The sequence below is a fragment of the Falco cherrug genome, chromosome 11, assembly GCF_023634085.1.
Source record: "Falco cherrug isolate bFalChe1 chromosome 11, bFalChe1.pri, whole genome shotgun sequence".
In the NCBI taxonomy this organism is placed as follows: Eukaryota; Metazoa; Chordata; class Aves; order Falconiformes; family Falconidae; genus Falco; species Falco cherrug.
The window spans coordinates 20,104,686-20,129,795 of NC_073707.1; the positions used below are offsets into that span (position 1 = coordinate 20,104,686).

The window sequence follows — 25,110 nt, forward strand, 5'->3', positions numbered from 1 at the left end:
GGACTTTAAAATGGCTCCCACTCTGTTGGGTGCCTTATAACCTGAATTCCCAGCTCAGCTTTTTCCCCATGCCAGGAAATGTCTCCTACCTTTGAAATTCCTCTCGAGAGATGAAAGATTAGCTTTATGCTGTCAGGAGCTGTCATTTCAGGCAATTAGAAACAGATCAGCTGACACCTGGTAGTTTTGCAAATATCTTGCTTTCCCGCAACTGCTTCATTTCTGGCTGGTTTTGAAGATTCCATGCAGGGTAACTCTTCCTAATTACCCACATGCACTCTTTGTTTCTGGCTGCTTTTTCACTGCTGATAAATTTTTTGGTAGCTAGTAATGCTGCTGTGAGGTAGCTTTATTTGTAGTGTAAGAGGGGTGAATGTGGCAAATCTCTCCCTTCTAGTTAACCCGGTCTCTGAAGAGGGAAACAGAGAAAATAGAAGCTGTAATTGCTGAGGGCAGAGGCAAATAAAAAAGCAGTTCTTATTGCCCTTGAGATCTGTCCTCTGCTAGGACTGGGAGGAAACATGCAGCAGGAGCCAGAGAATTGCATCTATAGAGTGAAACTCTTTGCATGCCCTTCAGCTACATCTTTCATTAGGAAGCGCCTGCCAGCCCTCTGCTGAGCACAGCTCCCAACCCACCTGTCTGGTCCTGTACTTTCTCCATATAGGTGCTTCTGCTTTCCTCTGTTTCTAGGTTAAATATTGCCACCTGAAACATGCAGTTCCCAGAGGAGACACAGTCAATGTTAGGGAAAAGCTAGGATCTGTTTCTTTGCATTTTAGGTTGAATTTGGATTGTAAAATCAGTGTGGGAGAGTGAGGGAGAAGCTGAGCCACGGCACTAGGAGGAGCACAGCCCTCTTTGGTGACCTCTGCACTGCCTTCAAAGCATCCTGTATGTATGTGAAATTAGGAACTCTGGTGCTTGGTTATGCTGCCAACTCCATTTTGGCTTTCTCCCCTGTCTCTGAGCCTGTATTTCAACTGAAGTAGGGCTAGCGGGCAGTTAACCTGAGTGCTCTACCTTGGAGATGTGCTACTCTCAATAATAACATAGTTTCTACCTAACTGTTGTTTGAAAGACCTCTCCTTGACAACTGAGTTTCTTGGCAGGGATCTGTTATCACTGGATGTAAGCTAAACAGAGAGCCTGGAAGGTAACCAAATGCCAGGAGCTGGCCTGTCTGATATGTCAGACATCTTCAATGGCAAAAGCAGAGGAGGGTCTGCCCGCATCCAGAAATAGCGAGGCAATGAGGCTCTTGGCTCCCTGTGTGCACATAGATGGGGAAGGAAAAACGAGTGGTCTCAAGGAGCATCGTGTTCAAAACTTTGTTTTGTCACAGGCTGTGAGCCCCTGGGGGAGCCTTTATAGGAGCGTCTGAAGGGTGGAAGACTCAGGGCTCTGGGCTGGAGCGACTGTGCCCCCTGATGCATCAGCTGAGCGCTGAAAAAGGCCAGGACTTGGACAGATGGAGTAATGGAGATTGGAGGCGGGGGAGCCTGGCCTGGTGCCAGCCCGTGGGGTGGGGTGGTCAGATCACAGAGAGGAGCTGGAGGGGGGTCAGAGGAGGATAATCCTCAAGCTGTGATGAAGGCTGCAGCTGCTGGTGTTAGAGCATGGCACTGCAGAGGTTTTCTGTTGCTGTGCTGTGGGTATCAGCAGAGGTCTGCCAGCCCCGAGAGCTGGGTGAGGTGGGATGCAGATTCCCCTTCCTTTGGTCCATGTTCCAGGGGATGTTCTGGGACACTCAGCTGAAGGTGGAATAGCCTGGAGGTGTGCAGAGCCCTGGACAGAGTTTTGTCTGGTGTCGAGTGGGGTTGTAAGACCTGTTTCAGTAGCTGGAAGGGAAGGCAGTGTGCTGCTGGACCTGGCAGTTGGATACGCTGCCACGTGTTGCCTTAGAATAACTGCTGAGCTCAACTTGCGTTTTTGTCCCCCTTTGCACCAAGTCACAGCACTCTGCCCTGTCTGGATGCTCCTTCCCAGATGCCCCAGTGGGGCAAGTGGGGCACTCTGGTGGGAATGATCAACTCACGCTGAGCAGGGAAGCAAGTGAGGAGCCCAGCAGTAAAGCTGGTGAGCAAGTGAGGGCTCCCCAGGCCCCGGGAAGCCGTTTGCTACTGTCCCTGGCAGAGGCACCCAGGTTACTCTGCGCTGCCAGACCTGGCCGGCAGGCAGCGGTGCCTGTAATAGAGCCTTTCACTCCTGCTCTCTGTGGCATTTCTAACTCCCCCAGTACAAGTGTACGTTGCTACTGTTTTGCTTCAACTCTGCAGAGAGTTTGGCTGGGTGGAAGATGTGTAAAGGGGTATTAAAAAATCCAGCAGAGTTCTTGGTGTGAAAGTGGGCACCTGGAAGACCACGGTGAAGCAGGGACCATTAGGTGCTGGGAAAAGCCGCACTGCATCCCTGCCCTCCAGAGAAGGGAGCTCTCTGCCCTGGGAAGAAATCTGCCCTGCCCTCGCCATCCCTAGAGCTGCAGGCAGATCCCTTTTTGGACTGTTTTCCCAGGGAACAATACATGGGATCCTTTCATCCCTTTCCTAGCAGTGCCACCTCTCTACCTCCTTGTATGAGGCCCAGTGGGGTTTATTTTGCCAATGTTTTACCTGGTAAATTTGTAGAGAGAACTGATGCCAGCCATGCAAGGGGAACCTCAGAGGGAAAAACAGTGAGCTGGTTTGTTAAACTTGAGGTGCTCAGACGGTATGAGTTGGACTCTAAAATTTAAAACTATTGTTGTATTTTTATTTCTGTTCTGTTTTCTTCAGCTTTTTAAGTCTTTCTGAGCCACATCTCCTTCAGGGTTATGTTCAGGTATTTGCAGCTGTGATGGATAGGAATTGCTCATTTCTTTTCATAAATTTAAGCTGACACTTTTACCCCTCTAGAAACTGGGGTCTTCAGCAAAAAAACCAAAACAGGTGCAGAAGGCAAGAATTGGCAATATGGCTGAATGCTGAGTATCGAATACTTGTCAAGCAATTCCAGCACATCTTTGCTTAGTGTCAGGACCTGAATGCAATACAAACACTTGTCTGTGGCTCAGGATTTAGAGGCTTTGGGAGGCACAGGTCTGTAGGTATCTGTTACGTTAGTACGTGGAGGTGATGGATGAGTATGGATCTTCTTCTGTGCCATAGCCAAAAATGGTTTGTAACAAAACATAACAGTTATTACTGCCCAGCTGGCAGGGGCCATTGGTAGCTACTGTCTCAAAAGTGCAGACAGGTCTCCATTTTCTTCTCTCTGTTCACTGGGAAGTTTGGGATCTGGCTCAAATTCTGCCAGCAATTCTGTGCAAGAGCTGTCTAAGACCAGCCCCAGCCCTGCTTCTTGTTCTGCAACTTGGGATGTGCTGGAGCAGGCACATCAAATAGTTACGAAGGGTGTGAATAAGCCCTGGGAAAGAGCAAGCAGGCGGCTCGTTTTGTGTTTGTTTCCCTGTGTTTGTGTGAGTCACAGAGCTGGCAGTGGTCCTGCTTTCACCTCACAGAGAGCAGAATTAAGTGTGTAAGAGCCCACACTAATTTGCTGAAAATAGCTGAAAGCCAGGCTCTTAAGATAACTCACAAGAGATTGCAACTCCTCTATCTATTGATCCCTTTTCTCCCACTTTCAACTTAACAGCTTCTAAAAGACAGTAAACTGGGGAAAGAGCGTACATGCATACCCCCAGTGTGTGGCTGCCTGCCCCAGCCCTTGCCTGGACAGCGCACGTGGGACCTTGCAGGGTGCACATGAGTGACCACAGGGCAGTTGGTGGGGTGGTGTGCGGAGACAGACATCTAAAGCAAGAGAGAAGAGGTCAAAAATTTTTTCCCCTGTTGCCCTGGAGGCTGCAGGCATGCCATGCTGCTGTCAGGGCAGCAGAGGGGCTGGCTTTCCAGCTCTGCCCTGAGCAGTCAGGGGCCAAGTTGTTTACACCTGAGCTGGTACAAGTCTCTAGCAGTTGTGGCATGCCCCTGCCATTCCGCAGTGCAGGGGGCAAAATATCGGTTGAGTGCCTTGCAATGGTGCCAGCTCATAATTACATTTTTTGTTTCTGTTCTTAATCAAGAGCGATTTTAAATTTTATGTTCTCATCAAAGCTGCAGCTTCTGGAGCCAGTAGATGATGCTGTGAGAATTCCAGCTTTGTTTCTGAGCAGGGGAAGGAAGTTCAAAAAGGCAGTGTGGCAGCTTGTAGCCTGGGGGCAAAGGTAGCAATGAACTCAGTGTTCCTTCCGTGTTTCTGCGGGCCAAGTCCATACAGGAGCTCCTGTTACAGGTTTTGAACGCAAGGGTTGGCAGAGCAGCCTCTGATCTAGCTGGCATGTTGGGAGAAGCAGGAAGAGTGCTTCAACTTGCAAGGGATACAAAGCTTGCATGGTGGCTACGTATTCAGGTCAGCTCAGCTGGCTGAGCAGAAGGGAGAGAGGCTGCTGTCACTTAAGCCATTGGTGGGGGGAATGCAGCTGTGGTTTGGGGGCTCACTGAGCCAGGGCTGTTTACGTGCTGAGCATCTCAAGTAGGCAAGAGAGCCAGCCATCTCCCAGCATTCGTCCTTCATGCAATCAAGCGATTGCTCTTTAGCAACACAGGCTCCCCTGAAGGCCAATTCCTGTATTTCTTCCCTGCCTTAAGCAGTCTTTGCTTCACTTGTTTCCACATTTGTTTCTTCTGTTACACAAACACTGGTCTCAGGCCTCTGAGCTGAAATACTGTGGGCTTTCAAAAGCATGACTGAATTGCAGAGGCTCTGGCTCCTTCCTCTCTGCTGTGTACCCAGCTCATCCTTGTTTGAGTGAGCAACGAAGTCAGGAAGCAAGCGAGTGTTGCTGTTCAATGCTTAAAACTCTTGTGTGTCTTCTGAATTGCCACAAATTTACTTTAAACTCTCCACTGGATCCAACAATTATTCCCTGGGGACTGTGCAAGCTTCGTGGCCATGTGGGGCTCTTGTTTGCCACTTACTTGTTCTTGCTCCCCTGCTGTTTTGCAGGTGTGTGCCTGCCCTCAGGACCTTTACCGTCCTTGCTACCCTGACTTCCCCAAAGGAGAAGATTTCCTCCTGTGGTCTGTAAACTACCTGTTCATCCATCCGCCTTGCAACAAGTGATCTGCCCCTCACACTGCTGGGGCTGGCAGACATGCTCTACATACCACCCCTTTCCTTTTAACTGGGATGGAATGGGAAAATGGATATGGAGATTCAGTTACCCATCCACCTCCCTGTTTTCCAGACTCCTGATTGAGTTGGGGGGGGGGGGGGGGGGGGGCGGGACAGATCGGGACAACACACAAGAACATGACAGGACACCCTGTGTCTGGCTTTGAAGCATCAGTGAACGTATGCCATATGGAGTGCTGTCCAGGGGTTATGCTCCAATACCTGGAAACCAGTTCTGGAGCTTGAAGTGGGCTCACTGGTGGGTTGCTCCTCGATGTTTTTCTTGAGCCAGCACGAGAGGTATCCAGCAGTATCTCCCATAAGAGCCTCCAAACAGGGTTTCCAGGGTAGAGAGTGTTCTGGGGTACGCCTGCTAATGAGAGATATGTGTGTCATCCGTTAAGGTTTCTGCTGGCTTACAGCTAAGGTGTGGGTGTGACAATAGCTATTTAAATGCAGCTTCAGAAGTGTTTGTAGGAGACACCCAGCATCCCCTGAGAGCTGATTGCTGTTGCTTGGCACAGTGTTATAATGTGTGTGGTGGCAGCATTACTAACACATTGCTTGCGGTAGCTAGTTTGCTATTTCTGTAAAGTCAAAGGATATGTGGTTTTGTTCCTTTGATGTTCCCTCAATCCCAGATGTGTTACGCACTGCCAGATGTTCACAACTGTCTGTTAGAGCACACACATCTAAGGCTGCATTAAGTGCATGCACTAACCACTCTGGACTTGTTCCTTTGCTTGCCCATAACTCAGCAGGCACACGGACAGTTTGATGGATCTCAGTACTACCAGTGGAGTCATGCTGTAACCTCCTACCTACAGCATATTGCTCACTGCAGAAGGTCTGTATCTTGAATCTCTGAGGAGTCATGCTGACAAAATAGGAATAAAATTTCTTTGAGTAAGAAGCTAGTTTTGTCTTCCAGATGTCTCTGCTATTTAGGTCCATTTTACATTTATTTAGTCCAGAAATTTTATACACGGGATTAAAACATGCAAATGCCACTTTACAAGAACACCCATTTGGTGTTATTTTTTTTTCTTTTTCTTAATGGTGTCATTCCCTCCCCCATCTCCCAGTAGACTGTCCATTTATTGTCCTGGAACAGCTCCAAAATTCCAGTCCTGCTCTTCAAATACATATTATGGATGTATGTGCATTCCTAGATGTCCCCCTTTGCATTGAATTTTGAATGCTCCTAGACTAATCTTGTTGTATTCACTCTGTTCTGAGAATGAAAATAAATAAGGGAAACTGCTTAGTTGGGTATTGTTTTCACCTTTAGTCCCAGTCACTGGAGGGCTCTGTCCTTAAATTAAAAGTACCTTTGAATATAGGAACTGCTCCTCTGCCTGTGTGCAGGTGTGTGCTTGCTGTGAGTTTGCTTGCTTTTTTGATGAAGAAATAGGAATTCTAAATTTTGAACTGAATTTACCTGCAATGATTCATTCAGAGCACTGCTCTTTTTGTAACTTATTAAAATGCATTAGCAATAAGTTCTTAACAGTGCTTCTATAAACAGCAATTGTTCTGCTTTGAAGCCATGTTGCACACTGTCTGCTCAGTTATGCTGCTGTGTAAAGTGGCATAAATAACCAAAGAGAAATGACACAAAAGGAGCCCTGTACTGATGGCTTGCACAAAATGCTGGCCTTTCCCTTCCGTTGTCACTAACTGGAAATCTGGCATTAAATAGGATTTGTAGACAGGTTTGGTGGCTGTCTTCTGGCTTATCCTCTTTTAAACTTGCATCTCACTCCCACCTCGTACATTGTATACTGCCAGAGGACTTCTGACATACACTGGATGTAAATTACGTACCAAGTCTGGTTTGATAGAAGAGAGCCTGGTACTGGAGGTCTCTTTCTGCTCATAGCAATAATTGTGTCAGAGCTGGCTTCCTCTTCAGTGTAAATCCTCGCAGGTGACGGGGAAAGATGTCTGTACGCCTGTCTGTGGCTTCTTCCCGTGCCCATACTGCAGTGTGAGAACTATCGCCTTTTGTTTTGAACGGTTCTTTCTCTGCTCGAAAACCCCACAGGCCTGCTGAGCTCTGCAGCCCAGGCACGCTGATGCATTCGTGCCATCTGCTGTCAGAAGGGATGATTGCAGGTGTCAGTTTTGCTGAAGTTTTGGGATCTCATAAGCAGGAGGACAAAGAACATGCCTACAGCAAGGGGGGGTGTTTCCTGTCTTCTCGTTAAGGCGGCTGGGTAACTGGCGGTAAAGTTTGAAATAAGATTTCAAGCTCAATATTATGAACTAAAGAACCAGCAGCAAAGTAGAATGCCCTAAGCTTGGGAAAGCAAAGAGAAGTAGCATCGTGATTTCATAAGTCATCTTTCTGTGAAGGGGTAAAATGGTGCTTCTTCCTTAAACCCAATGTTCTGTGGAATATTTCTTGCTTAATTTCTGAGTATTCAGAACAGAATTTGGGTCAGGGGCAATTGTGGTGTAGCAACCAACTCTACAGGGTCCTCCTAGTGGTGCCCCTTCCTATAGGCAGAGAGTGCCAGTGACACATCGGAGCACAAGCAAATGTTGGCTCCTTGGGGGTCAGCATACGCTTGCCCTCCTCTGGGCTGTGTGTGTGTAAGGGCTGGCTGCTGGCTGAGTTCAGCTTGGAAGTGCCCCAAACCCCATTCAGCATGACACCTCCCACCGCTGGTGGGGAAGCAGATCTGAGAGGTCTTTTTCCTGATGGCAACATTCCTCCTGGGGGGTGGTTTTGTGAGCCAGGGGGAGCAGAGCAGCATGTATTTAGGTAGAAGAGCTCACTGGGGCCCCAGTCATCCAAGGCAGGTGTACATAGGCACAAGCAGAACGACCCCAGCCAGAAAGGCAGTGCAGCTCAGTGTACGGCGCGTGCCACGGGACTGACTGGCTTCAGCTACAAATCAGTATTTCTCCATCTCTGCCAGCCCCTTCCCCAAGAGCAGCCAGGAACAAATAAGTAGGATTGTCCTCAGGTGTCTTCTGGGCACAAGCTGTACATCAGCTTTGTCTGACTGCAGGGACGAACATCCTTGTTGAAAGGCCAACTCACACCTTCATATTCCTGCTTCTACCTTGTGCGATTAGTCCTACAGACCGTGTTAACAAATTTAGGAGGTTTGTAATCTTTGTTTGTCTGTTAATCACAGGGTAGGGGGCCAGCTGTCAGTGGGAAACTAGTGAGGACAGTGTTAGTCGTTGCTTTCTGTGTAGCAGGACTGTATTCAATGGTGTTTATTCCTGTTGTGCTGGGAAGTGTTTTCATGCAAGGGATAGCAAGCCCTGCAGGAGCTGAGCATCCACAGGGAAATTTTACAAAGTGTTTTCACAGCAACATCGATAAAATGCAGGTGAGATTTCTAATTACTGAATTCATTTGAAAGGTCTGTATTCTCTATGTACCTCCCTATTCTAAGCCTAACTTCTTTATCAGCACTTGTGAACAAAGCTTTTTAACATTTTTCATTATTGCTACAGATATATTAGGGAATTTGTATAATTAAAATTCAAGATTATGCACTGTGTAAGACAATAAAAAAAGGAGTCAAATTTTTGAGAGAAACTTCAAATACAACAGACCTGCTAGGACAGCATCTACCAGTACACTGTGGTGTTCCATAAGGTGTGTTACTGGAGTACTGTGAGGTTCTCTGTTAAATAAAGCAGAATGTAAAGAGGGCATTTCTAGTTCTCATGTTTTCAGGGGAAAGCTAAGTAAACTAACTAAACTTACTACGTTATTGCGTTGATTTTCAGAGGCAGCTGCCTTTCCTCTGGTCCTCCCTGCGAAAATACCTGGAGAAAATGAAATCTGAGATACTGCTATGATTTCATGGCCTGTCTCTTAGTTCATGGATGTGTGAGTTGGGGCACTGCCTCCTAAAACTTGGGGGGATTGGTGGACAATCCTGCTCCCCTGAGCTTTTCGGAGTTATCAGGGTGAAGCAGCCCTGACAGGAGATGTGATTTGAAGAATAAGCTTTGATTGTCATCAGCTTTCCATTACAAGAGGACTCTGAGATCCTACTCCATGAGGTCTTTTGCATAAGCTTTTGACAGTTCTCTGGACCCAAATCTTGCTTATGTCCATATTCCACTAGGTTTTTTAGATGAGAAAGGACACTGGGACTAGGCTACTGGAGTGAATGGCTTCCTGAAACATACTTTGTGAATTTTCTATTTGATCAGCAACAATTGTGCTTTCTCTTCTCTCCTTCACCTCACAATGTAAGTATCATCCTGATAAGCTGAGAAATCATTAGGCCTGCTCTAAATAAATGTGTGTGTGGCTCTGTTTCATGGCAAGTAAGCACAAGGAGGCTTTGCACAGATGTGGGGCTGGTCTCCTGGAACTTCTGAGTGAGCAGAGCAGGCAAAATGGGATGAGAGTCCTGTGCAAAGGGCCGTGAGTGCTTCATGCCTGAACTGTTACTAGCTTTTCAGCCCTGTTCCTGGTAAGAGAGAACTGCTCCAAAAATACAGCCCTCATCTCACTACAGTTGCTTACAGGGAATCAGCTACATGTGAGCACTGCCAGCGCCTGCCCCCGAGCTCCACCAGGTCCTCCTTACCACCAGGCAATTCACACCTTACATGGGAAGGAGGGCAGCTGCAGTACCTGGATCGCGCAGGGCCACCTGGCTGTACAGCTTCTTACTGTTGCTTTCTTAAGATAATAGTGCCTTTTACCTTCGGAAGCCCTGCAGGGTGGTGCTGGCATTATACTCTGTGCCTTCACACAAGGTGGCCCAGGTTCTACTCTGCGGTAGCAGTGGTTGACTTTCCCTTTCTCTTTTACTGACATCGTTCCAGTTTCTGTGCTTCCTGGCTGCTGCCTGTGCTGCAGGGATAAGAGATCCTTGACAGCTGCTGGGGCCATGGGCTTGGTGCTCGATGGAGAGCAAATCCGCACAGTGCTTCCTGCCATGCGCTTTAGCAGATGACAGTGCTCAGCTGCATGTAAATGACTATAAAATCTGAGAATTTAGGGACTACAGTCCCTGTTGGAAGCTTCCGCTGGCTTTTGTGCAGCGTCAATATGATGTCTGCAAGATGAAGCTGGGGCAGGATGGTAGGAGCAGTGGGACATGGACAGGCAGGTTTGGAGGGCTTAGGTTTTCTTCTGTCTCGTGTGGGCAGGGTGGAGGAATGCTCTTGAGATGTCTGCCCAGTGTTCCCATTCACTTCAGTGGAGCTGCTCTGTTTTCTGCTAGCAGAAAGTCTGGTCTGTAACTTCTGCCCCTGACAATGTGGACGAAGAGGAATTCTGCATGAATGTCAAATCCAATCAGCACTTTTCATACAGCTGATGCTGTACATGGGGCCGTAACAAATGTATTTCATATAAGGTGACTTGACCTGGCTCTGTGTGGCTTTGGCAATGTTTTTGCTAGTGGATGGGAAGGTGGTTAGTATTGCAGGAAAGCTTGCTCTTAGCTTCTTGATCTCAGATGTATTCTTTAAGCCCTTTTGATTTCAGTGCTTTCTGACCAAGAATCTGCATTCCTTGCCTCATTTTGCTAGTCCAATCCATGCTCATCTGCAAAGCCAGAGTAAAGTGGTAGTCTGGTTCTGTCACTGGGTGTCTCAGCGGTATTTGGCCTATCTGGCTTGGACATAGAATCCGTCAAAGGGGCCAGAGCTGTATGGAGTCCAATGAATTATGGGGGCTGGAGAGAGGATTTGCCTCACGTTGTCTTCCCCACCAGATGCCTCAGAAAGGCTTCTGAAGACACTTGCTGTCTTTCTGCACTCACAGAATCATTTTCTCTGTGTCCAGCACTCTCTTGGGGCTTGGCTGGTTTCCTGGAGCCATCCTTCATTCCCCCTTTTTCTGACCGGTCCCATGGTGTAAAGCTACATAGATACAGTCATTGGTAGATGAAGAGAATGAAAGTGATTGAAGGGGATGCCATTCTGATTATGTCATTGACGCTGGGAGCCAAGTTTTACAGATTTTAAGGGAAAATCAAGAACATTAGATTGAATTCAGCTGTGGCTATCCATCAGCCCTTGGATAGGTGTTTGTTGCCATGTATACTCCACATGTAAGTTTTAGCTTTGCTGCACGATATAGTGAAGAATTTTTGAGTCAAGGACAAATCTCCCGCTGCTCTGCAGCGAAGTAGAGCTGTTATTACAGAATGAACAGGCACTGAGGATAGGCAGTGTTGATTCAAGCCCAGTTCATAAAGAAGAGTGCTGTGATTTGCTCTGGCTGTGACTTACCTTTGTAGAAAACAACTGTCCTACGGGAACAGAAAACAACCTGGTAGTTAAGCAGCTAAAGAGAAGAATTTCCAGTGTGTTGGGTAACCGTAAGCAGGAGGCTCAGCAGAACAGCTCAAAGTGCCTTTATGATTGAGGCTCTTGTGTTATTTACAGAATGTGAGGGTGTGGTGGCATTCCTCTGGGCATAGCCCTCTGGCCAGCACCAGAGCATAAAGCGGTGTAGCAACTTAGCCATTTCAGTGCAGGCAAACAGACACCAGATAGTAATAGAGAACAGAAAACCATCCCAGAGGAGCCCAAAGTGCTTTTGCAACCTTGGAGTCAAGTTCTGCCCGATAGGTGCACGTGCCCCTCTGGCTGACTTGGAGCGAGAGGAGAATGTGTTCCCAGGTCTGGAAGGGAACGGCTTTGCTCATCGCTGGAGGGCTGCCATGTGTCTTCTGCAAGAGGCACCTGGTGCTGACTAGTCAGATTGGGATGAGAGCTTGAGGGAGGCTGGGGACTTTTTTTTCCTGTGCAGCCTCCAAAACCTTCCCCTGTCCTACTTCCACAGTTCTTTTCCGTGACATCAACACCCTTTGTAAAGTGGTGGGATTGGTGTTGTGTTCTTTGGGGGGAATATCCTGAAGGTGATATTAAATTCTAGGGAGAAGGCCATTACATTGAGCAAACCAGCAGTGGAGTGGGGCTAATTTAGCAAGCAGGGCTGCAGAGGTATTTCCCAGAGGACTGTGAAGACATCCATACAGAGGTCACCTTTCCATGTGACATGCAGTGTTGATCACCTTATTTCACATAGAGTGTAGCAATACTAGGGCCCACGCGAGCGCTGAGAAGGACAATTGGGTATATGAAGTTTAAATTGTCCTTTTCAACATGGAAGATGACTGACTAAGCCATATAAAATCTTGAATGATCTGTGGAAGGTGCCGTGGTTAGGTGAGTTTCTTCATTTTCTAGCAAGCCAGCAAAAGGAAATCCTTTTTGACACAACACGTGCTTTGTGCAACACAGTGCTGCAAGGCACTGACTATACAAAGAATATAAATGATTTAGAAAGCAGTGAGAGACATTCCCAGCAGATAAGTCCATTGGTGCTGTTAAAGGCAAAGGTGCAAATACTGCCTCTGGTTTGGGAAATCCCAAAGCCAGAGACTGCTTGAAGATTGGAGAAAGTTATTAAGCTGTACTTGCTCTTACGCTCTTCCCCTGCAAGCAGTCAGCAGCAGCAGTCTGAGACAGGGTGCTAGGGTAGATGAACACGTTATGTACCACACCGAGGTTGTTAGGCTTTTGTAAAGAGCACAGTAACAGTGAAGTGACTAGGAAAACAAGGGCAGAGCAGATTCTTCTGCGAGGAGCTGCTCATTTGCACTCAAGAAGCTCAACCTGGTTTGTACCCACTGTTGTTACCTTGTAAACAGATCCAGGGGAGGAATCCTGGTGAGTCTCCTCCGTCTAACATCTTGCTCGGTACTTAGCAGTGTTCCGTAGGGGTGTGAGCAGAAATGGCCCATCTAGACCTTGTGTAGCCCTTGCCAAATGTGTACTCTCAGTCCCAGAGGGTGGAACTGATAAAGCAATCTGTCCCCTGGCAGATTTTATCTTTGGGATTGCAATTCTAGGGTAAATGGCATCTTGTGCCATTTCTAAAGGGAATCTTATGTGTTAAACACACTCAAAAATACGGACACCGTATGGACAGTGTTAAGCAGGGTGTAACAGCAAGCTGTTCTTGTAAGTATCCTTTCTGTAGCCTCTTCCTCTGTTCTGCTTGGCAGTTGCTCTCAGACCTCATCACCCATATTATTCAGACTCTAAAGCACCTCTTTCACTTCCACTTCATATTCTTTGTAGGCTTTCAGCTTTCAGATACTCTTCTTAGTTGGGCTAATATGACTCTGGACTAAGCCCGTTGGATAAGCAAACAGGCAGGCTGGAAACCCAACTCAACATCAGTTTGGAGGGTGGCTCTTAAACTCTTCGCTATCCAAAGCAGAGATGCACAGTGATGCAGGAGCTCCCTGTGGAAGTGCTGGCTCCATCTCTTGAAGCAGTCTAGCCCTGCTGTGCTGGTCTCTGAGACCCGAGTACTTTATCCAAGCAGGTCACTACAATAACACCGCTGCTGGTTTTGGTGCCGTGGTGGGTTTGGGTGTTTGTGACAGCACACCCTTCGATGTACAGGCACACCCTTTTGAGTCTGGGCCTTTTCCATTTTCATTCTGGTTGGGGTTTTTTTGCTTTTTACCCCTTGCAGCATGAAATGCCCCTCTTCAATGGCATACAGGATTTCAGCTGGCTGGGTGGCTTCTATTGGGGCACATGAGAACTGGAAAAAAACTGGGACACTACTTTTAAGATTGTTTTTGAAGAGGACTTTGGAGGAAGAAGCTGATTTCTTTTACAAGGGGGTGCTGACTCCCTGCAGTGTGTTCTGTCACCGTGTCACAAGATTTCTAAAAGGAGCAGAAGCAGTAGGACACTGGTGTATCAGCCTGCAAAGAGCGTCTTCCTTCGGTCGCCTCCCGTATTTGACTAAACTGGTGTCAGAGGGTTCAGTCTCCCCACTCTGCTCCCACCCCCACCTGCTTCCTCCAAGTCCTCTCAAAATGTGCTTTGTAACTCAAGACTCTCCTAAAGAGCTGACTCTTTCAGTTCTTCTGCATAACAAAAACTTGTACTGCTCATAAATAGATTTACAATTACCAAGGGTAACAGAAGAATCAGTGCAACCCAGCTGCATCAGAGCCGGCCTCCCATCCTGTCTTAAAGAAGCCCCTGAAATTCAACACACGTCACTGAGGCATAGCTGGGAGACCTCTGCAGGGGGATCTTTCCTTTGAACAACATTCCTATTCTGCAGGATCTGCTATTTGCTGCAGAATTGTCAAGGAACCGCAGAGTGCCTGTCTAGTGTCTTTACGAAAAATGAGAAAAGCTTTTTGGTTTTTAACTAGCCTGGGGTTTCATGTGTTTCTTATAGCAGTCAAGGGTAAGAATTGCCCAGCCAAAGTGGAGGATCCTAAGATTTATTGTGAGTTCTCTGCTAATAACGTCTGGTGTGTGGTTAGTGCCATCTGAGCAATTCCAAGCACTTTTCTGAGCATCCAGGAGGTCAAACTTCCTTAGCTTTTGGGGCTTACAGGAGCATAATGATTTTATGCAGAAGAAAAAAAAAAAAAAAGGCATGGCCAAGGTTATGCATTCAAACTGTGTAGACCTGGAAGGAAAAATCAAGAGCTCTGACTATGCTGGGTCCTGCGGAAGGATTAAGCAGCAGAAAGGAGAGAGGCAGTGGTGCATATGGGTGATCCCTAGCCTTCCCTATAGAAGAGATCACCTATATAAGGAAGATCCCTTCTACATGTCTTCTCCCTAGGCTGCCAGGGGGCATGGGGGGGCATACACCTAGCATAGTGGGTTTTGGCCACCCTGGTGAAATGAATGGGCATGACCCCTGCCTTCGACAGCAGCTGTGTCAGCTCCTTCCAAACCCACGTGGGCTCAGCTTGTCTGAGATCCTGGGCTCAGGCTCTGCACTCCCACAAAGTGGTTAGTTTCCCAGTGATGCATTTCTGCATATCCCAGAAAACAGGCCTGGAGCTGGGGCATGCAGTGCCACAGGGCAAGCTTCCCTAAAGGGGCTCTGTGCTGCTTCTTGCTGGAAGTGCTGAAAAAATGAGGGCAAATCACATCTGTTGAATCAAAAGCAATTCCCAGCAGTTCTGATCTCCTCAGAGGTGTGATTCCTTCATGGAACCCCTCCAGAGAGCTTCTCTGTGTGGGAATTCACTTGTCCCTGGGCCTCAGATGAGTCTCAGATGATGGGTAGTTCAAACATACAGCCCTATTGATGTCAGTGGGGACTTTCTGATTTCTCTTATGAGGGGTATGTATCTATGTTTCTTCCCAGGTGCTAGGGGTGCAAAAGCAGCAGCATGATGCTCACTTTCATTCAATATGATTACTAAAAAATGTTGCTGAAGACAATAGTCAAGTCTGTGCAAGAGTGGCTGCGAATAACAGGAGACTTCTGCTAGAGCACAAGCTAATGGTTTGGAGAGGGCAGGGTTTGAATGCAAGGTCGGCTGATGATCAGTGCCAGAACACCACACCATTGCTATTGATCAAGGAAATGAGCATCCAGGCCTCTTGTTATGTGGAGATTAAGTTACCTGCAAAGTAAGAAGGAATAAAGGGAAGAAGATACCAATGAGAAATCCGGCTTGGGTGTTGGGTTTCTCTAGACAAAATCTCAATTTTAATTCTGCAGGCTTTCTCCTGGTACATGAGGGAGAGAGGAGCTGGGAGAAGGACACTTCTAGTTTTGTCGAGCTCTTTCCCTCCCTTCTGTCTATGTGCACGTGTTGAAGTGTGTAAAGAATCAGTGTCCCAGTTCTTCTGATCCTTCACAGAGGGTGCTCTGTCCCTAGGCTGAACCTACAGTGCTTTGGGTCTTTGAGCAGGGCTGGAGAGTACTCTGGCGTCTTCTGAACTCCAGTGTGGGGCTGAAGGGCAGGTACCAGGCGTTTTTATTCTGTGCTGCAGCTATTTTTAACAGCTGATGTTACACAGACTTGTGCTTCTTCTCAAATCAGATTAGATGGCAAAATCAAGAGGTGAGCAGAGAAGCTCGGTAATGAGGAGCAGCAAACATCACCTTTACTTGCCGAGTTGCACTGCACGGCTGCCTGTGGGCTGGAGCCAGTCCCTTGTCATTAACCTGGGGTCTTTTTCTTCTGGAGAGAGGGGGCAAGCTCCTGGCTGTCTACGCTGTGGATAAGCTTGTGTGCATCATTTACACATGTCTGGGGATCATCATGCCCCTAAAGGTCTTTGGCAGCCTGGCCACAGTATCTTCATGGTTTAGTACCCTCTTGCTTACCTCCAGTGCTGGTGATGTAAAGAATACATTTGTGATCTTAAGAAGTTGCAGATGGTCTGTGAGGGACCACATGAGCTTTCTGAGCCAACTTGCAAACCCTTCCTGACATGGGAAGCCTGCAAAGACAAGGATGTTACAGTAACTCATGGTCCCAGCAGCTTACAGGGAGCCTTGCAGGCTGTGCAGGAGGAGTGAGTGATACAGGGGTCAAGGAAAGAAGTCAAGGCAGCGCACTGTGTGGACTGTCTCCTCCCCAGCAGGCTGATGTGGAACATTGGTAAAGCTACTGCAGATGCTGGGGTCTAAGTTGGAGAAGAGGAGCAGTGCAGAGCTAGTGCCTAGATCTGGCTGGGCTCCCAGAAGCACTCCCATGATATGCTTCTGCTGCATGCATGGTTCTGCAAATCCTCTTTCATGGAGCCTTTCTGAGCACCTCTCTGCTCTTTTGACCTCTCTCTAGTTCCCGTGCAGCAAAAAGTCTCTTAATGCAGTGACCGTCTTTGCTTACATTTCCTTTTGATGGCAATGGTTGCGTATCTAAGGGATCAGGAAGGAAGGCTTCAAGAAGGAAGCAAAAATTAGGAAATGCCTGTGTTAGAAATAAGGTTTTGTGTGATTTTTTTTGTTGTGGTCAGTTTTTTCAAAGACAAGTCTGTGTGTTCCTCCTTATTTACACAAAGCTGGTCATGAAATAGGAGCAGATCCCAGCATGCACTGCAGTGGTCATGAAATCAGTTCATCTGAAATTCTGTAATGGATGAAGAGCATCTCTGCATTGCTTTTTTTTAAATGGGAAGAACAATCTCTGCGTCATGTGCATCAGCATCCCACTTCATTCAGGAATGTATCCTAAATGTAGGTGTTACGTAAAAGTAAAATCTCTTTTCTCTGTCTTTATTCTCCTTGTATCACAGTGCTTGGAGTAGAAATAAATCCTATTTTCCTGTCACTGAATGAACAACAATGCAATGAAGTTCTCTCTGTAGAACTCATTTGCTCACCTGTGTTACTCTGAACTAACCAGCAAGCTTGGCCTAGAGGTGCTGCTCCTAATTCTAACATTCCTTGCTTTTCTCATGCTTGTGCACACTTACCTGTTGCAATGCCAGATTGTATAGCTTTGGAAGGCCTTACTGCTTACACAGCTAGGAAAACAGAACTCCTTTAAAGTGCTTTAAGCAAAAGTGGTAACTGAACATCAGTCTCTTTACTTAGCAAAATACCAGCTTGCCAAGCAAACTTTTCAAAACAATGTGTCACACAAGGGACGCCTGCAAATTATGTGTTTTGCCTGGTAGCAGCAAGAGACTTGTTAAAGATCAGTGAACCTTCTTTGATGCTATGAGAGCTGGTCCTTCAGCTAAAATACATTTTTTTGTGTTTGACGCTACAGGTTCTGGGTTTGGTCTTTACTGACAGCTCCACAGGGCTTCTACAAATGTCATAAGGTTATTCGTAACCCCTATTCCCTCCTCCTCCCAGGTGGTCCTTACTGAGACGGAAAGAAGAGAACTCAAATGGCCCACTGGTGCTATTATCTTAAGTACTTGGCTCAAGTACCAGACTTGATTCTCTTTGGGTTTGCACTTACATGTTTGCTGAGCTGGAGTGCCTGCTCCTTCTCTCAGATTGCATTTGGGCTGTTGAAACTTGGGATGAAAGCTTTGTGCCAGAGTAGTGTATGCCGTACGATGTTGGCTAATGGGATTCATTGAAATCCCTTCACATTTCAAATAGTTTTATAAATAAGGGGGGCAGTTGGAACACATTGCAAACCCCTAAAGCCTTAGTGAATGCTGAATTTGGCCATCTCAACTATTTATAGAACACTCTATGCCTATTCTAAATATATTTTCCTCAAGGGGACCTCATCTCAACGCCCTGCTCCACAGCTTAAATTGGATCAGCAATGCTGCTCTCATCTGTTAGCAAAAATACCTTCTCTAGCTCTGTGGCAGATCTGCCGGTGTTGCTGGTCCGGGCCTTTAAGGGGAAATTCTTTGCCAGGCAGAGCTCAAGGGTTTGGATTTAAACTCTTCAGCCAGCCAGGTAGAGAGACAATGATGATCTATTGGATCATTTCCTGTAGCCATTGCCTGATTATTTTTCAATTCTGTGGTGGAGAATCTCTACCTTTTAGAAAAATCGTGTTTTCTTTTCCAGTCAAAAGCTCTGGCTGTACCATAGGATAGAAGTTTTGGTGCGAAGAGCACACTGCACAACTTCACAGGACATTTTTCATCCTTCAAGTTTAAAAATACTTTAAAAAAATACATCCTTTATTGAACTCTGTAGATTAGAACAGTTTCTTCTGTAGGATAGTTACATTCTGTCTGCCTCTCTCAAGAACGTCTGCAGATCTGCATGGCAGATGCTGCAGATCACAGTCCTAAGTGGAAAATTTTGGGTCAATGTAGAAGCAGGATGGGCCATCAGGGCTTTACATACCCTGAATAGCTGTGCTGCCCCACAGTAAGTGTCAGTACTGACTTGTATGCTCAGAAAAGCAACTGCGCCCTGTCCCTATGATGTGATTAACCCAAACTCTACTTCATGGGTCTTGGACTCAGCAACTGGGGTGTAAAACACCGAGGCTGCTTGCACTGGTTCAAGGAGAGGATTTAGAAGCAGTGTGCCAATAGTGTCTCCAAAAGTCCTGTCAATTTAGGTACCCATTAGAAATCTTCTCCTGGGTGCAGTGGGGCAGTGACTGCCACTTACTTGGCCTCAGGGATAGAGAAGCCTGTGCAAGGCTTTGCCACTCCATGGATCAGGGAAATGTAGCTCACTGCGTACCTACACCTCAGAAAATGTTTTTGGGGTCGACAGAAGCTTTTCTTGATTATGCATGTGGCAAGATTACAGAATGTGATTAGCTCAGACTTAGCAGGACAAGTTTCTTAGCACTCCTCTGGAGCAGTTTCCTTCTCTTGCAGCCTCTAGAGCTGCATGAAATGGAAGGGGTTATGTCATTGCCCTGCCTGGCAGGAAAATCATCCCAGCTCAGTGCAGCAAAATGGACTGGGTCCAGTGCTCTTGGAAGCAATGAAACAGGTAAAGTGAATTTAACAAGGAATTTCACATGGGGGATTGCACAGTTACCCTGAATATTGCCCCATGGTGCATTCCCTTTCACATACAGGCCTCTTCCTACAGTCTCCTTGGCTCTCCCAAGGAATCAGAATCAGCATAGGTTTAGATTTTGCTCTAGTCATGGCCTACCTGTGTGTATGCAGAGAGCATTTCCTTGTCCCTGTCCTAGCATGCAGGAAAGGACAGGCGAGTCTCCTCAAAAGCACTGCAACGCCACTCAGCCTAGTGCAGCACTCGGCACCTTGGGGTACTTCTGCTGCACTCTGCCAGGGAGACCCACTCAGCTCAGGCAGTATTCCCCAGGGATGCATTAACTCAGGAAAGGCTCAGCAGTACCTGGGGCTTTGCCAGGATGGGTGCTCAGACTCTAGTGCTGATCATTTGTATTAATGTTTCAGTAAAAAACCACTCCTAATGTGTCTGTCTGTGCTTCCTGGGCTGACAGAGTGATAGGCAGCTTTCTGCCTCACCTCGTCATGCCTCTGGCTAGTTATTCCCACTGATGTCTCTCTTAAATCTGGCTTCAATGTCATGGAAGGTCTTAATTTGACCACTCTTGATATAAGCAAACCAGAGTGAACTATAGTGCTTTTCGAAAGCATGCCAACAAAAAATAGTACGTTTGTGCTTGTAAGAAATAACAGTATATCCCTTTTGCAGTGCTTATAAGAGAATCAGTGTCTCCCTTCAAAGTCACTGGCTTTAGTTCCTTTGTGGCCTAAGTGTGTTTTCTGAACTGGGGCTGGGAAGGAATCAAGAGTGTTTGACCACAGGATTAGCACCAGGAATGAAACAGCGCAGATAGCAGAAGCAAACTATAGAGCAGTCGAAGTGCAGACCTCAATTTTAATCCTAATTTGAACATTGAATGAGGTGCTAATACCTCAGCTACTGCATGGAGTCTCTTCTCAGTCTGCTGTTCGTGTTCTGTGAACAGAGTATGGTGGTATTTATAGAATGCAGTGAAAAACTGGCTTTGCACAACTGGTGTGGGTAGTGCAGGTGAGGGGAAGTGTCTGGTTTCGGTGTTGAAAATAGAAATCTGTCTGCATGTCATGCTTTAGTGGTGGACTTGGCAGTGTTAGGTTTATAGTTGGACTTGATGATCTTAAAGGTCTTTTCCAACCTAAATGATTCTGTATTTCTATGATTCTGTGTGTGTGCTCTGGGGAGCTGATCAGGTATTTTGTGGCATGATACCGTCATTACAGCTTGAGGAACCAATTTCAGAGCTGGCTTCTGTTACTGCCTGATAGAGTCAAATAATCATAGAACAGTTTGGGTTGGAAGGGACCTTTAAAGGTCATCTAGTCCAATCCTCCTGCAATGAGCAGGGATATGATAGTTTAACCTGTCTGCGTTCCACCGTAAGAGAAGGACGTATTGCCTTTGTTCATCAGTAAATCTAAAGCAAATAGCAAAATCGGGCCTGCTTGAACTATCATTTGTAGCTGTTCATTCAGTTACACACAAATCAACCCCCTGATGGTGGCCCAGCTTTTTTCTTACACCAGAGAGAAAATAAGAGTGGTGATTCAAATAATAATCTCATTTCTTTTTGAAGCATTTGGATACCATGGAAATAAGCAACAATATGGTGAAAAACTGGTTTAGAAGGTGTTTAAGAAGTTAAAGTTAGTCCTGAAAGTAGCTTTGCTGTGTTTTACCAGAGGCTTCTGCTTTTTTCCATTGTCCCCAGTATGATGTTTAGGATGGACTTCACCCATTCCCAGGAATGCAGGGAAGGCCCTGCCCTGAGTCAGGTGGGACTAAAGGTTGGCTGGGTGCTGGGTCTGACGTACATCTGTGCTGTGTCACACAAACTGTGATGGATAACTCTGGCCGCTTTTATTCCTGCTGGGTATGGGGTGGGGTTAAATCCTGTATCCCAGATCTGTTTGCCTTCTCTTGAAAGGACTTCTCTTTCTCTCTTTTGCAGGCATGGTTCAGAAGCTTGACCAGAAGCTGCCTGTAGCCAACGAGTACCTGCTGCTTTCAGGCGGTGTGCGGGAAGGTGTGGTGGACATTGATCTTGATGAGCTGAATGTTTATGCACGAGGCACAGACTATGACATGGACTTCACCCTGCTTGTGCCCGCGCTGAAGCTGCATGACCGCAACCAACCAGTCACGCTGGACATGCGCCACTCAGCTTTGTGCCACTCCTGGCTGAGCCTGCGTCTGTTTGACGAAGGAACTATCAGCAAATGGAAGGACTGCTGCACAATCGTGGACCATATCAATGGAGCTACCAATTATTTCTTCTCTCCAACAAAAGTCGCAGACTGGTTCTATGACTCCATTAGCATTGTCCTCTCCGAGATCCAGAAAAAGCCCCAGCGAGGGATGCCAAAGGTGGAGAAGGTAGAAAAGAATGGGACTATCATATCCATCATTTTGGGAGTGGGCAGCAGCCGCATGCTGTATGACATTGTCCCTGTGGTGTCCTTCAAAGGTTGGCCAGCTGTGGCCCAGAGCTGGCTGATGGAGAACCACTTCTGGGATGGGAAGATCACAGAGGAGGAAGTAATAAGTGGGTTTTACTTAGTGCCTGCATGTTCCTACAAGGGGAAGAAGGACAATGAATGGAGGCTGTCATTTGCCAGAAGTGAAGTGCAGCTGAAAAAGTGCATCTCCAGCAGCCTCATGCAAGCCTATCAGGCCTGCAAAGCTATCATTATCAAGTTGCTGTCCCGCCCCAAAGCCATTAGTCCATATCACTTGCGGAGCATGATGCTGTGGGCTTGTGACAGGCTACCAGCCAACTACTTGGCCCAGGAGGATTACGCAGCCCATTTTCTCTTGGGTCTCATTGATGATCTCCAGCACTGCTTGGTCAACAAGATGTGCCCAAACTATTTCATCCCCCAGTGCAATATGCTGGAGCACCTCTCCGAAGAAACCGTCATGCTGCACGCGCGGAAGCTGTCCTCAGTCCGCTCAGACCCTGCCGAACACCTTCGAACTGCCATTGAACATGTCAAAGCAGCCAACCGGCTAACACTCGAGCTCCAGCGGCGGGGCAGCACCACCAGCATCCCCTCCCCGCAGTCAGATGGAGGGGACACCAACCAGCCTGATGACCGATTAGCCAAAAAGTTGCAACAGCTAGTGACTGAGAACCCTGGGAAGTCCATCTCCGTCTTCATTAACCCAGATGATGTCACAAGGCCCCACTTCAGAATTGATGATAAATTTTTCTGAGCTTTCAGCAGTGTTTCTTGGGATTTTTTTCTTTTGTTTCATTTTTAAAAACTCTTTCAGTGTGCAGGTTTTTTTGTTTGGTTTTCCTTGATGACTTAGTCTCTTGTTTTTTACATATCCAGCGTAGATTGGATCTGTTGAGAACAATCTGAATAAATTATAATTCCTGGTTCTGCAGGACAGTGCAGATTTTGAAACAGTATATTACTATTTCATATGCTGCTTTGATTTTTTTTGCCCACCCAGCCCCATTGTCTGTGAGTAGTTTCTAAAGGAGAACATGCACCGATAACACACATGCCACACTGTAATGTAGATTTTTTTCAAGCTTCCATAATTTATGTACATTGTCGGGCCTGGGGAAGGGACAGCTCACCTTCCATTGCTTCAGAAATTCTCTTCTTTTTCCATGAGCTTCCACCACCCTAAAGAAATGAGGAGAGACTCTGGGTTGGAAAGCAGTACCGGTAATTTGATGAGGCCAAATCTACTGGGCTGAAGCCCAGTTCATCTGTTCTTCACACTTCTCACACTAGGGGAGAAAGTTGACTTTAAAGATGATGATGCATCTTTTGGGGGAAAGAGTTGTTTCTGTTTTGATCTACTTTTTGAATGTAATTGTTCATAATTGGACCTTGTGCAGTCCAGAGGGTTGTTTCTGCTGCTTTTCCATGCGGAATAAGGTTATGGAATGTTAGTTTTAGTGTGTGTAATTATTCAAAGCCTTATTTAAATTCTATTAAAGAACATACCATTATAAATGTTAATTGCACTAATGAAATCTCTGCCATTACCTCAGTCCCACTGTTTGTGTTTCTTTCATGAATTAGCATCTGTTATTAGGTCTCAGTATTGCAGATCGCTTGAGGCCCCTCAGGTCTCATGGTTTCGGGTGATTTCTTGATTGTCTTTTGTAAAAGGCTCTTCCTTATTAGCCCTGTTATGTGTGAGAAGTCAGATTTTTGCATTGGCATATTTCTTTGGATGCGTATTGTGTGTTGCAGTGCATATTGCATTAATATGTATTGCATGTTGTTGAAACAGGTTTACCATTAGATAAGGATGTAATGCTAAAGCAGTGGTATGTGCAAAGTGAATCAGCCAGACCTCGAGCCAAGGAGCTACCTTGCTTCTGTAATGCATGTATTAGGCCTGATCCTCTATGGCAGTTACCATTCCCTTGACTCCTGTGGACTTTCTGACTTACCCTGGGACATATGAGATCTTACTTTGGTCTCATGTTTGCAAAAGTTGTGTTTGTATGTAAACTTGTGGTGCAACAGTAGCCTTGAAAAACACATACGCTTTCCTTTTGTGTGTAGGATAAGATGTATGGTAACAAGGGTTAGTCTGAGCCAAAAATAATTCCAAGAGTTCAAGGATAGTGACTTTTTGTGGCTGGCTGGCCAGTGACTGATATTTAGGCCTTAAATCAGCAATTTGGGCTTACTGATTATCCCAGAGAAGCTGTTCCGATCCAAACTTGATGCATGTGTTAAAATGTGATTATTAGAGCAGGTTGAAGTATTTTTTAAATATTTGACAGACAAATGAGGTGCATATCTAGCAAATTCTAACAGATAAAAATTGTGTATGAAAGATGTGTCACTTTTTTTAGCCCAGCCTTTCTGGTAAAAGAAAACCCACAGGCTGGTGGAGCAACACACCAGCAGCTTTGGAAACTGCTTTATTAGATGACAGAGAGGTTTTGATACCTAATCTGGTGCCCAAGTCATGTCTTAAAATGAAACTTTGGCTCCTCCATCTCTTGGGCATATTTGAAAACTTCACCACACTGCTGTAGCCAAGATGTTCATGTTTACCTGTATTTACTGGTACACACTTCCGTGAGCCTGAAGAAGCTCTCAGAAGTTGCTGACTAGACGGAGTGGATGAGGATTTAACTTTAAAGCACAATTGGCTAGTGATCATGAGCCCTGGTGCAGCTGCGGTTACAGTCCGGGGAAGGACATATATTGACTTCAGCAGAAGCAGAACTGGGTCCTACCAGTGTGGCTATTGCCAAAGATGAGTCTCCATTTAAACTCGTGTAACCTGCCGCGGGAGGCAGGAGAACCAACGGGGAAACCTTTCCAGAAGTGCTTGGAAAATGCAGATTCATTGAAATGGTCTTTTCCCCAGTCTCCAGGACTTCTGCCTGTTGGAAAAAGAATTTGGGCTGCAGGATGAAGTTTCTCATCACCACATGAGAGAGATCTGCTCAGCATAAAGCAGCAGTAGCCTGGCAGGCAGAGTACTTTCCTGGGAGTCTCAGTGTCCATGCCGGTGCTCCTGAGTTATGCAGAAACACAGCCTTCCTCATGCCAGTTCAGCGTCCCAATGACCAGCAGTTTGGCTAGCCCATGTCAAGCTGTGGTGTGTGCTCCTTTTTTTGGTTTTAATTAAAAAACATTTTGAAAAGTATCCATCTTGTTCTTCCTGCATTTTCAGGAAACTGTGGGTGTGTTGGTTGGTGGTTTGGGGTATTTTTGTGGGGGAGAGGTGGCTTGGCTTTTTACTGGACTGGAAAGCAATTTCCC

The 25,110-nt window shown here is 46.5% G+C and overlaps 1 protein-coding gene across 1 annotated transcript in view; it reads left to right on the forward strand.

Annotated features, from left to right (window-relative positions):
* MB21D2 (Mab-21 domain containing 2) overlaps window positions 1-24,994 on the forward strand; it is a 62,645-nt gene extending 37,651 nt beyond the window's left edge. The window contains exon 2 of the mRNA XM_055723926.1: window positions 21,306-24,994. Within this exon, the coding sequence (XP_055579901.1) occupies window positions 21,306-22,570 (1,265 nt within the window). The 3' untranslated portion in view covers window positions 22,571-24,994. The remainder of the gene's footprint in view (window positions 1-21,305) is intronic.
* The last annotated feature ends 116 nt before the right edge of the window (window positions 24,995-25,110 follow it).